The sequence below is a fragment of the Fukomys damarensis genome, unplaced genomic scaffold (genome assembly GCF_012274545.1).
Source record: "Fukomys damarensis isolate Sample0158 unplaced genomic scaffold, DMR_v1.0_HiC HiC_scaffold_20, whole genome shotgun sequence".
Classification (NCBI taxonomy): Eukaryota; Metazoa; Chordata; class Mammalia; order Rodentia; family Bathyergidae; genus Fukomys; species Fukomys damarensis.
The window spans coordinates 21873326-21886207 of NW_022900932.1; the positions used below are offsets into that span (position 1 = coordinate 21873326).

The window sequence follows — 12882 nt, forward strand, 5'->3', positions numbered from 1 at the left end:
GGAAGTGAAAACAAACTTGTCTGCATCTCTTCCTTCCTGACTTCTACACTTCCAGACCTTTGGGGAGGGGCAGGGGCACGTTGAGGCCGTATTCTACCGTCAGATGATGACTCTCACACAGTTTAAGGTGGCAATCGAAGCCGGTAATTTTAGAAGTGACCCCGAAGAAGATTTTTTTTTTTTCTGATTGGTTTATTAACAAGTCTTTAGTTCTAGAGTCCAGGGCTATGAAAAATCAGAAAGAAGAAAAACCAGTCACCACGCAAAGGAAAATAACACAGACAGCCGAGGCTGGTGGGGCCCTGTTTGACCAGAATAAGTACATTGTGCAACACTGGTGTTTCAGTGAATTTTTTTGTATCTCCAGTGCATTTTGGCACCTTATGATGTGGCTCTGTACACACAGGATATGCAAATCAAAAGTGTTCCGCCACATGCATGAGTGGCATGGCATGATCTCCTGATGCTAAATGGAAGCTGATTTAATGAAGTCACCATGACTACTGCTATCGATGTAATCAATGAAAGGTGATAGTGACCTCCCCACTTTTTTCCTTTGCATTGTTAGGTGAATTAGTTATATCTTTTATTTTATTTCCCTCCCCTTGAGAGGGTCTCACTATGCACTCAGCCTGGCCTGGAACTCAAAGTAATCCGCCTGCCTCAGCCTCCCAAGTGCTGGCAGAATTAGTTATATTTTAAGGTCACTACTGTCTGTCACTGCTTAGACACATGGCCCCTAATTGCTCCTAGTAGAGCCTAGGCATTCTTTTTTTTTTTTTGGTACCAGGGATCAAACTCGGGTCCTTGCGCTTGCGAGGCAGGCCACTGAACTGCTGAACTAAATCCCCGGCCCGAGCCTAGGCATTCTTTTTTTTTTTTTGGTACCAGGGATCAAACTCGGGTCCTTGCGCTTGCGAGGCAGGCCACTGAACTGCTGAACTAAATCCCCGGCCCGAGCCTAGGCATTCTTAACATAACTAGGCCAGGGATACGTTCTTGCTTTTCCCCACAGCAGTGGATGGTTGCAGTAGGACATCTTCTGTTGTCTGTATCACCGGCTCACATTTTTGTTGAACTTTCTTTTAAGAGGCAAAGCCCTACAGCAGCCCTTCAACAGAGTGCAGGAGACCCTGGCCTCCTTATTCAAAGCACTTCCCACCGCAGCTCGGCAGTGTGGGAACCCATCACGTCCGACTGCATCAGCTCCTCCTCTTTCCCCCTCCACAGTCCGCCTCTTACACAGCAGGCCCCCAGACAGTCTCAAAGTTCGTCGCTCTCCACTACGCTAGAAGAGCATGAATACACCATTGTGCTTTCCACGGAGGAAAAGGCAGAAAAAATGTCAAGTCCTTTACTGGTGAGAGATCCATAGCGACTGCCGCTGGGCCGGATGGACATGGGTGGTGGGATCTGCTGGTGCCACTGAGCTGAAAAATGGAGCAGATGATGTGTTATGGTCAGAGGGCTATATGTGGCGCATGTGCTGTATGTAGGAGGGCATTTGTCCTCAGGCCCTCACTCAGCAATAAGTAGAGAACCTTCCCTGCCAAGCACAGGGAAACTGGGCTAGTGATCTCTTGAACCATTAAGCCCTGTACTTGTGATTTTTTTTTTCAACTCAGTAAGAGGCTAAAATTCTTACAACAAAGAAGGGTGGGTGAGTAGGGTGATTTCTCCAAATCATTTCCCCTCAGTGGCATGGCTTAGGATCTGCTGTAGTCTCTCTGCCGAGGGCACCTCAGGTAGAGGCAACTGTCGAAGCTAAACATGGATTCAAACTGAGCATGGTGGTGCACACCTATAGTCCCAGCACTTGGGAGGCTGAGGGAGGAGGATTGGTATGAATTTGAGGCCAATCTGGACTCCGTAGTGAGTTCAAGGCCAGCCTGAATTGCATAGTGAGACTGTCTCAAATAACTGAAAGACAAAAATGAAGAAGATGGACTCGGCCATGACAGAACTGCCTATTCCACACTCTAGCCACATGATACAGCCAAGATCTACTTGCCTACCCCCATCAATCACATTCCAATGAGCTACTGTAAGAAGACTAAAAAGTAACATATGCAACCAACTGTGGTTCTGAGATAGAGAGAATTTATTAGTTTCCATATTCACCAGATGCTTTGTCAGGAAGACACAATTCTTAGGCTTGTGTGTGGCCTGGATGAAATAACTCTGTTAAGTAGTGCAGTCCTTGCTATTGTTTCTGATTCAAAAAATTACCAAACCTTACCAGGATCAGGTTTCTGGGACCTTGATGTGAAGAAGGGGGTGCAGGAAGTGGGGAACGGTAGGGTACTGGGTCCTAGAAAGCTGTCCTCCTATTTAGCATTTTGATGTATAAATTGGTCCTTTGTTGACTTCACTATTTTGAATCAGTTTCTTGGAGTCTAAGTTCTACTGAGTGAACTGAGAAAGTCGAGTTTGGAAAGCTACCACACTGAGGACAAAACCTACAGCGATTCCACTTAAAGCACTCTCTTAGCCTTTTCCTGCTCTCTCTGACATCTTACCTGGATGGTCACTTCTAGCATTGGAAGCCCTTCCTTTTTGATGTGTGTGTTGGGGATTGAACCCAAGGCCTCATGCATGGTATAGAGTGTCTACCCACCGAGCCACACCCTGGCCAGATGCCCTTCTTCCAGCAAATGGAGCCTGCTGCCCTGTGGTGATGGTGGTGGAGGAGAAGAGGGGTAGGAAATTCATTCTAGTCTAAATCCTCCTCCCTCACCCCAGGCTCCAAGAGAGGCCTGAGTGTTGTGGGATCAGGACCTGTGGCATATTGGTTGGGAGCTCAGCCCCTGGAGGTCATCAGCTGCGGGGCTCGTCCCAGCCTGTGAGCTTTTCAGCTGGAGATACGCTGCCCTCAGAGCTGATGAAGGCTGGGGAGCAATAGGGACTCAGCCTAGATTAAAAATCTTCACTGGCTTCTTTCTGGATTTTTTTCCCCAGCTTCTCTCACAGTTGAATTTTTCAAGTCCAAAACTAAGGAAAACTAACTAGAAATCTATACGTTTCTTACAAAAATTAAACCTCAGGAAAATGGTCAGTTAAGCCCTGTCCTGTGTGGTCCTAGATGAAGGGGATGGGTGGTGCTCACCTATAAATATCAGGGTCCTCAGATTCTTGACAGTTACTCTTATTTGTTATTCTGATTAAATCTGTTAATTCAGTTATAAATACAAAATTTATTTATCTAACCAAAAATTTTTTAAAAGAAAAAGAAATCCCTCTTTTGGATTAAGGAACATGTATAACTAAGAACAGTTAAAAAGTATAAGGTGATAGATTTCCCTCGCCTTAAAATGGCTACTACAGAAAATAGCAGCCTCGTCCTTCCCGTAATTCTCTGCATCTTCAAGTGGCTGCTGTATGGAATAGCAGCCTCCATGTTCCCAACATGCCTCTCTTCCCGCCAAGAAAGGTAACCTGATACTTGCTACCTCCTAGCAACTACTGATGTCACAAGCCCCTCCTAGTGATGTCACAGGCTCCTCCAATTCCTTATTACTACCTCACTCAGCTCCACCCCAGCTCAGGCTAACCCCACCCTGCTCCTACAATAGAAGCTCCCTGTTTGGCCATGTTGCTTTTTCTCCTCTGTTCAGAGATACTCGGGCAGATCCTCCCCATAATAAAGGCTTGTTATGGTTCTGGTCTGGTCCAGGTTTTCGGCTCTTTTTATCTAACATAAGGGAGGGAAACGAGTACACAAACAAATTAATAAAGAATAATTATTTAGCTTCTTTTTAAAATTAGGAACAAGGCTCAAAGGAATGATCTGGAATTGAATTTGATTCCTATCTATTGTCTTTTTTTTTTAAGATAAGGTCTCACTATGTAGTTCAGACTGGCCTTGAATGCACTGTGTGGCCCAGGCTGGCCTCAAACTTGTGCTGATTCTCCTGCCTCAGCCTCCTGAGTGCTAGGACCACAGTCATGTGCCACTATGCCTGGGCTTTCTCAGCATTTAAGTGAAGGTAACAATTACATTAATCTTAGGGGTTGGGGGATTCAAGGGTCTCCTGTTGTTACTTATGGCACTACTCAAATATTGCCTGATGTTACTGGCAGCACAGCTCTCTATTAATAGAGACGTCCGGTTGGGGGATTGGAGCACTATGCAACAATGAGTGGGATCTGGAAAATTCTGCTGAGAGGTCACAGCAGTGGGGAGTTCCAGTGACCCCAGCAGCAATGAGACAGTGTGAAGGTACAGGATGGTCGGGGGTGCAAGCCTGTATGAGCTGTGGGCTTGCTGGTGACTTCCGAGCACTCCGAGCTCTCTGTTGGAAGAAGGTTAAGCTCACAGCAAAACATAAAAATGTACAAAAGCCCTGAGGTAACTGGGATGAGATGATTTTGAAAATCTCTGAAGCACTAAAATATAATACATTCAATTCATTTATGGAAACTTGCTATTTATTTTGGTTTTTTGAGACAGGGTCTCACTATGTAGTTGAGGCTGACCTGGAACTCACTGTGTAGCCCAGGCTGGTCTCAAACTCACAGCGATCCTCCTGCCTCAGCCTCCCAAGTGCTGGGATTACAGGCATGTGCCATTTATTTATTTCTGAGACAGGGTCTCATATGTACGCCAGGCTGGCCTGGAAATGGCAGTGATCCTCCTACCTCAGCCTCCTGAGTGCTGGGATTACAGGCATGCACCATCACACCCACTTTTAAAATTATTTTAAACTTGCCCATCACATAGATGTGCAATGTTATACTTACCATATATATCCAGCCTAGCGGTGCATGACACGATGCCAGCCTCATTCTTGGCTGACAATGTATACCATCCGGCATCTGATTTCTTGGCTGGCTGAATGAGGAGACAGACATAGCCTGTTGTGTCCTGGTGCATACTGGAGAAAAGAAAGAATATATTCATATTTTATACGGAAGCAGAAATATTTCTGTCAAGCTCAGGGTTTAAGGAAACTCTTAGAGGTCTTCCTCCTAAAAGGCAAGAAGTGGGAACTCAGCTAAAGGCAAATTCAAAAGTAGAAAGAAGGCACAAGCCAGGCCTGGTGACACAGGCCTGCAATCCCAGCACTCTGAGAGGCTGAGGCAGGAGGATCATAAGTTTGAGCCTAGCCTGGGCAACTTAGCCACTTGGTGGAACCTGGTCTCAAAAAGGGTTGGGGATGTAGCTCAGAGAGAAGGCTCTGGATTCAATCCCCAGTACTCCCCAAAACAAAGCCATGGAAGAGCAGTGATGAACCCTAAGAGGGAGCCCAACAGCTGTGACAGATCTATCTGTTCAGGCTCTCCACTGACCTCTCCAAGGCCCCAGCACTGCTGAAGTTCGCTCCCCACCAGAGAGACCCCTGTTTTTCCACAACTACAGTCCAGGAAATGCCTTTTTCCAAACATGATTGAGAGTTTCAACCAAAACGGCATCAGAAAACAATGGAAAAGCAGACCAAAAGGAAAACCCGGGGGTACATGCACCAGTAGCGTGGAGCCAGTTTCCTAGCCACCCACTGTCCAGCACAGCATTTAGCTTAGTGCCTTAGGGAGGAAATGGGCTAGGGATTTTCTTCTGCTCCTCTGCTCAGTCCTCAGTCTCATGGGGCTCACTGCAGCCCCAGGCCACACTCCAGGCAATGACATCAGAATGGCAGACTGGGACAAGAGGAAAATGATTTTTAACAATTCCCTAGGTGATTCTTATGCAGCCAAGGACCAAGGACTATGTAAAAAATCTGGACAAAATCAGTTTATTGAGAAAAAATTTTCAGTAGTAAGTTTGGATGCAGCTACCTTCACTTGCTCTCCCTCTGGTGGTGTAAAGCTAAAACTGCAAAGAAACGAGGTTGATGGGGAGAATCAAGCCAACCACTTTCAGAAGCTAGATCCTTAAGCTTACTTTAAAAGCAACAGGGCAGGTGTGGTGGTGTGCACCTGAAATTCCAGCACTCAGGAGGATGAGGCAGGAGGAGCGCCATGAGTTTGAGGCCAGCCTAAGCTATCCAGTAAGTTCAATGCCAGTCTGAACTATGTAGTGAGACTCCTCCTCCTCAAAACAACAACAAACAAGCAAAAACAAACAAAACAACCAACTTGAGACCATGATGGTAGGTAAAGTAAATCAAACGCCCAAGCTTAAGTATCTCATGGTTTCTCTTATATGAGAAACTCAAAGTATCAATAAATTAAAGAGCAAAATAAAAGATGGTAGGAAACAGGGAGATGGATTTTTTTTTGCAAATGGGAAGAGGACGAAGAGATGGAGGTAGAGGTGGGAGAAAGGAAAGGGGATGAAAAAAGAATGAGATGTGTTATGTACATGAACCAACTCCCCACAAGGACTGTGATCATTATGTACTGCAAACATGCACTGACAAAAACCAAACCAAACCACCACTTAGTGACAGAGGGGAAAGCAGTTTAGCTGCCTTCATGTTGGAATGGACTTTAGCGTTGTAGTTTGGACCTTAAGTGTTTGCCAAAGCTCCATGTGCTGAAGACTTGCCTCTCGGGGTGGTGCTACTGGGATCTGGTAGAATCTTTAAGAAGTGCAGATGAGCCAAGCGTGGTGGCACACACCTGTAATCCCAGGATTCAGGAGACTGAGGCAGGAGGACCACTGTGAGTTCAAGGCCTAAGCTACATGTCTCAAAAAAAAAGAAAGAAAGAAACACGAAAAGAGGGGTGCTTCACGGGAGGTCTTCAGGTCAATGGGGGCTGTGACCTCCAAAGGGATAAGAGCCTGAGTGCCTTCCTCTTCCTCCTTTGCTTCCTGGGGATGAGGTGAGCAGTTCCGTCTGCCATAAATTCTGCCATCCAGCACCTCCATCAGAGACCTAAGAGCAATGGGTCCCCTGAGTGTGGACCAGAACCACTGAGACCATGGCCCCAAATAAACCTTTTCTCTTTCTAAGCTGATCACCACAGGTATTTGGTATAGCGAGGGAAAGCTAACACAGTTTTGTTTTATTTTGTTTTCTTCAAAGAAGTTTTCTGAGTACTAATATGACTGAAGACACATGATAAAAATATGCAAGTTCTTCATAAATTCCTTACATATTTTTAAATTTAAAAATTAAAACATTTTTAGCTAGGGCCGGGGATTTAGCTCAGTGGTTCTGCCACCTGCCTTGCAAGCACTACTCAGTGTGTTCAAGACCAGCCTAAACTATACATAGTGTGACCTTGTCTCAAAATAACAACAACAAAATTGCAAGTTTTCAAATTCTGAGACAGCCATACGATGGATTCTCACCCAAGAACAAATGGGAATAAATTCCTGATTTGCTCAGTAACACAGACGAAACTTAAGAATGCTCAGTGAGAGACCGCAGGCCGCAGTTCTCTGGGCAGCAGGCCCGGAGTCCACATGGAGGTGGAGGCTGCCTTACCTGACCCTCTCTCTGGTGAAGGGAATGGTCTCGTTGTCCTTCTTCCAGTAGAACACGGGCGGGGGCATGCCAATTACGCGGCACTCCAGCCTCACCGGGTGGCCCTCAGGAACGCCACTGTTCTGCAGTTTCTCCAGGATCACGGGGGCTTTCTTCACCTCTTTGGCTGAACAAGAGAAGGACCTTGTTTGAATAGGAAGCGCCTCAAGGTTCATGTCTCGCATTCACTACGTCGTGGGATTTAGCAGAGTGGGCACACACCTGCCTCACCTCTTAGTGAGGCACAGCCTCCAGAAAGCTCCGTAAATGATTAAAAAGCAAGGGATCACCACCCATCTCTGCAGCTCCCGAGCGAAATGACCCTCGGGTCACACACACTAGGATAAAGATGCTAGGAATAGTGGGATTAAAGGAGTTTCTTTTATTGCTCAGCAGTAACTCTGGAGAATCAATTTACTCCATGTACATTTTTTTTTTTTTTAAACAGGGTCTCACTTTGTACCTCAAATTGGCCTTGAACTCACAAGGGTCCCAGGCTGGCCTTGAATTTGAGAACATCCTCCTGCCTCAGCCTCCTGAGTACAGGGAATATAGGCATGCATCTATACTCCATGTACGTAAATTGATCCTTTTGTCTTTGCTTGAGGTGTTTATTCTATGGGATTTATATTAATTTCCCCCGAGCTTTTCATTTTGAAAAAAGGCTCAAACCTACAGAATTGTATTATTATTATTATTTTATTGTTTTTTATTTTTTGGTAGTGGGGATAGAACTCAGGACCTTGTGCTTGCAAGGCAGGTGGTGGAACCACTGAGCTAAATCCATGGCCCTTGTATTATTATTTTTAAAAACAAGCAATTATGCTTCCCAATGAAGTTTTTCCTTTGGCCATAACCTCATAGATCAGGGTTCAAAAGTCAATCTATATCTATATCCATATCTGTATCTATATCTATATCTGTCTATCTTGTTTGGTACTGGGGATTAAATTCTGGTCCTTGTGCTTGCAAGGCAGGTGGCACCACTGAGCTAAATCCCCAGCCCCTCAAAAGTCAATATTTTAGCAAAATAGTGGAGAAAATGCAAAAGCCTCGAATCAGTGTATCTTTGCAAAATAAATTTTTTTCTCATCTGTTGGCTAGAAAAAAATTAAGAGTGAGAAAAGGAAAAAAACATACACAGGGGAAATAGCCACTCAGGCTGGCACAGAGCAGCCACCCTGGCTCCCTTTAGGGGCCACACAGACAGCAGGAGAAGGCCCAGCTCCAAAATCCCTACACTGAGGACTTAATTCAGGCTGGATTCCTGCCTCACAGCGGGGCGCCTCACAGCGGGGCGCCTCACAGGGGCTGAGGCTCCCTGTCCTTTCCTGTAGGCATGACAGTGTTTTCCTTTCCAGCACCTCATAAGACACGGCCCATGCGTTTAGTTATTGATACAACATTTGCTGAGCACCTTTCATTCCAGGCCCCGAGGCAGGCACTGGAGGGACGCACAACAGGCCCGTCTCTGACTGACCTCAGAACTCAAGAGTCTCCAGCCTCGTCTTTTCTAAGTACTGTGGAGACACAGGGAGGACGGCGGGGAGCAGCTGTGCTTGGCGCACCTGTGTCTGGGTGGTGAGATTTGGTTAGCCTTTCAGAGAACAGCTAGGAGGATGCTGGGGAGAGGGGACGTTGATGAGACTTAGGGGGATCAAAGAGCCAGGATGTCCCAGGAATGATGGAAGGTAGGCAATCGGGTGGAATTTAGTGAGAGTCAAGGAACTGATTAAGTGACTGGTAATGAATGATTACCACAGCCCACTTTATTGCATGTGTTAAATATGCACGGTCCCACGCCATACTCGTGTCTTTGAAAGCAAGGTAGGACATGCGGTACTTATTACAATGAAAAGAAAACTGAGATTTGTGGGGCAAAGGACTAAGGCATTGGTGCAATAACTTTGACGGGAGTAGCACCTAGGGGTCCCAGCAGCAAGCCTTACCGACCACAGTGAGCTCCAGACTAAAGGAATTCTGCCCGGTTTTGTTGGTAGCCACACACGTGTAGGTGCCTGCATCGCGCTGGGTGAGGGGGTCGATGAGCAGCGAGTGCACCCCTGTTTCCCTGACCAGCATCTTGTGGGAGGCGTCTGGTAGCACAGGTTGGCCATTGAGTAACCATGTCAGCTCTGGGGGTGGTAAGCCACTCACCTAATAAACAACAGGACAGCTGAGGCAAATGACAGACTGATGACAGGCAGATTTGTTTGGTGGCTGAATTCTTCACCCTTGTTTGGTCCCAAATATATAGTGAGAGAAAAATATGGAATGTTGAAAACTTCCCCCAGCAGCCTCAGGAGAAGAGGGGCCTGAACAAATGGCTGCATGAATTTAAACTATGGGTATTCTCACCGCAATTCCAGTCTTGATTAATCTATTGGATTATACTCTAGGTTAGAATAAATAAGAATTAAGAAAATAGACAAAATGGGCCTGTAGCATCAATATCAGAGATGATATACTGCTTACGTACCTAACAAGGGAGAGTTAGATAAGAGAAAGGTCAGAAATTAAACCAAGGTTCTCAAATTTTGCTGCGTATTATAGTCACATAAGGGAGTGTTTAAAAATCCTGATGCCCACTTAAAATATGAAACCAGAGTCCCTGGGGGATGGGACCCACGTGTTGCTATTTTTGAGAGTTTGGAGGGGGAATGAGCAGTCAATCTGAACATCATGTAGGCAGCCAAAGGAGAGCGAGAACCCTTACAGAAGCAGACTTTTCGTGAATGTTTAACCTCAAGTCCTCACTAATCTGCATCTAAAGTTTCTACAGCATTCTGCGTCTTTGTCTGTAGAAGAAGAGGTGATCTGCTACAGGATCTCTTCTACCCTGCTCAACAGAAGCCTGGCTTCTGGTTGAACAATTAGAATGCAGAAGTTACTAAGGGTGACAGAAGTTGATTAGTGAGGGAAACCTCTTCTGTTCTCATAGACTGCCATCTTTTCATGACAATGTTTTTTTTTCAGAGGCTTTAGCTCGTAACAGTCAGTTGAAGGATGCAAAAATCGTACTTTGGGCTTCACAGTCATAAAGGATTTGCAGGCACCAATGGATCATGTGCGAATTATATCATCTCTTTGGTTGTCATCTAAAAATATATAGTTAAGTGGATACAAAACCAATGTAATTTTTAATAAGATATGATTTTAAACTTCCTGAAATAATTTGGCCTGGTATTGAACACTACAATCTCTCTCCCTTTTCCAGGACCCCTTTGTCTGTAAACAAAAGTAAAACGCCGACAAATAAATAAAACCCCCAAAATATAAATAAAAATGAATGCAAACAAGCAAACAATCAAAAACAAAATCTGACAGATCTGGAACTAAGGATGGGTAGTCAGAGTCTACCTTGCAGTCCAGGCGACAGAGGCGCCCCTCGTGGGCTACCATGTCCCCAGGAGCCTGAAGGAAATGTGGTCGGAAAAAGCGTTCCTGAAGGGGCTCTTTGTCTCTGTCTTGCAGTCTGGATCTTCCCCTGTAGCAAGCATATTCAAGTATCAACCACAGACACAAATTTGGAAACTTACAATGATAGGCAAGTAGGCATGGCTATAGGACTACAGGGACAACAGATTTATTTTAGGGGGTAGGGCTTGCTATACCCAAAACAAACAACAACAATACATAATTAATAATGATGTGGATAGAATTAGAAAAAAAGCCTAATGTTGTAAGCATCTCATACAGTGCAGGATTGTCTTGTGAGATCTGTAATAAAATAAACAAGCTTTAGTTTCTTTCTCTCTGAAGTCATGTTGGGTTAAGTGGCTTGGCTTCTGCTGCCGTGGGCTTGACCAGTTGTTCAAAAGGCATCAGAATAAGCAAATAAATCAGTATTCAATCTGAACCTCAGATGAGTGCCAAAATAGAAGTCCAGTTTATTATTCAGAACAAGGCAGCTGCGTCTTTGAGTAATAAAATTTAACCTGGCTATAAATTATGGCAGCATGACCATGAACTTAAATTTGGCAAGACCTACCAAGAGGAACAGCTGCCCTTGAAAAAAGAAAAGAAAAAAAGAAGGTATAGTTGCAACAGTGGTGAAATACCGTATCTGAAACATGGGTCACTATTTTTGTGCCTTTGGTTAAGTCATATTTAATTCATCCATGTCAGCAACTGTGGAATGCTTTGCTAAGACTTTGTGGCACCATAAAACTCAGGGGAAAGCAAGGTTCTGTCTTCTTAGTGTTTAGGAAAATCAGAGAGGAAGAGAGCCAAGCACAACAAAATACTTGATTTGCATACATATGACAATTAAAGGTAGGTTGGCTGGTTGGTTTTTTTGATACTGCGGATTAAACATGCTGGGCAAGTGCTCTACCACTGAGCTGTATCCCCAGCCCAAGGTTTCTGTTTTATTGTAGATGAGATGGTAATTTAGTCCACAGGGCCTGATTATATGTTATGTGCACAGAGCTACTAGTTGTTACAAATTTTGATACATTAAAATTGTGCCACAGACTAGTATTTCTTAACGTTTATTGTGCTTGTGAATCACCTGGGAACTTTGTTAACATGCAGATTCTGATTTAGTAGATCTGGTGTGGGGCTTGGGATTCTTCTTCATGTCCAACAAGCTCTTATGATGTTGGTGTTGCAGGTGGGTCTCTACCTTTAAGTGACAATTTATAAACTAGGACTGGGGGCACACACCAGTAATGACAGAATTCTGGGAGACTGAGGCAGGAGGATGGCGAGCCCAGCATGGACAATTTAGCTATTTAGTGAGATACTGTATCAAAATTTTAAAAATGTAGCTCAATGCAAAGGCTCTGGGGTCAATTCCCAGTAACACACACTCACACACACACACACACACACACACACACACACACCCCACCACCACCACCACCACTACCACCACCACCACCACCACCAACAACAACAATTTGTAGGCCCAATAACTTTTGTACTCATTGTGGTGGGTAGGAATGTGGAAGGGTACCAGAAATGGGAGATTCTTTTTGTGTGGTTACTGGGAAATTGAACTCCAGGGAACTCCCTGCTCTTTAAACTTTTGAGGTAGGACTCAACCTGTACTTTCAGCACTGAGGGAGACTGAGGCAGAAGGACTGCAAGTTGGGGGATTCTTACTGTCTTTACCTGTGAGTCTGACCGGCAGAGGTTAGTCGACTATGAATGGGCAAACCCTGTACCATCAAGTGGCCAGAACAGCTGATTCTCCCCTGAGAAACAGAAAATAAGCAAAATTAGAACAAGAAGAAATTCATATTTTTCAATTTATGTAAACTTTTTTTGCACCAGAGCATTAGAAAATGTTCCTTGTGTAAATTTTTCTTTAGAGGAGAGGAATGAAAACAATATAATAATAGTATCACTTCTTAAATCACTGCAAATATTCCAGGGGGACAATTTTTTTTGAGGTACTGGAGATTGAATCCAGAGCCTTTGCACTGAGCTAAATCCCCAGCCCTTTGTATCTTTATTTTGAGAT

The 12882-nt window shown here is 44.7% G+C and overlaps 1 protein-coding gene across 1 annotated transcript in view; it reads right to left on the reverse strand.

Moving 5' to 3' along the window:
• Positions 1-902: 902 nt before the first annotated feature.
• Mypn (myopalladin) overlaps positions 903-12882 on the reverse strand; it is an 85717-nt gene continuing 73737 nt past the window's right edge. The window contains exons 15-20 of the mRNA XM_010605626.3: positions 12531-12613; positions 10773-10899; positions 9362-9569; positions 7374-7539; positions 4741-4874; positions 903-1430 (exon numbers count right to left, since the gene is read on the reverse strand). Coding sequence (XP_010603928.1) covers positions 1264-1430; positions 4741-4874; positions 7374-7539; positions 9362-9569; positions 10773-10899; positions 12531-12613 — 885 coding nt within the window. The 3' untranslated portion in view covers positions 903-1263. The remainder of the gene's footprint in view (positions 1431-4740; positions 4875-7373; positions 7540-9361; positions 9570-10772; positions 10900-12530; positions 12614-12882) is intronic.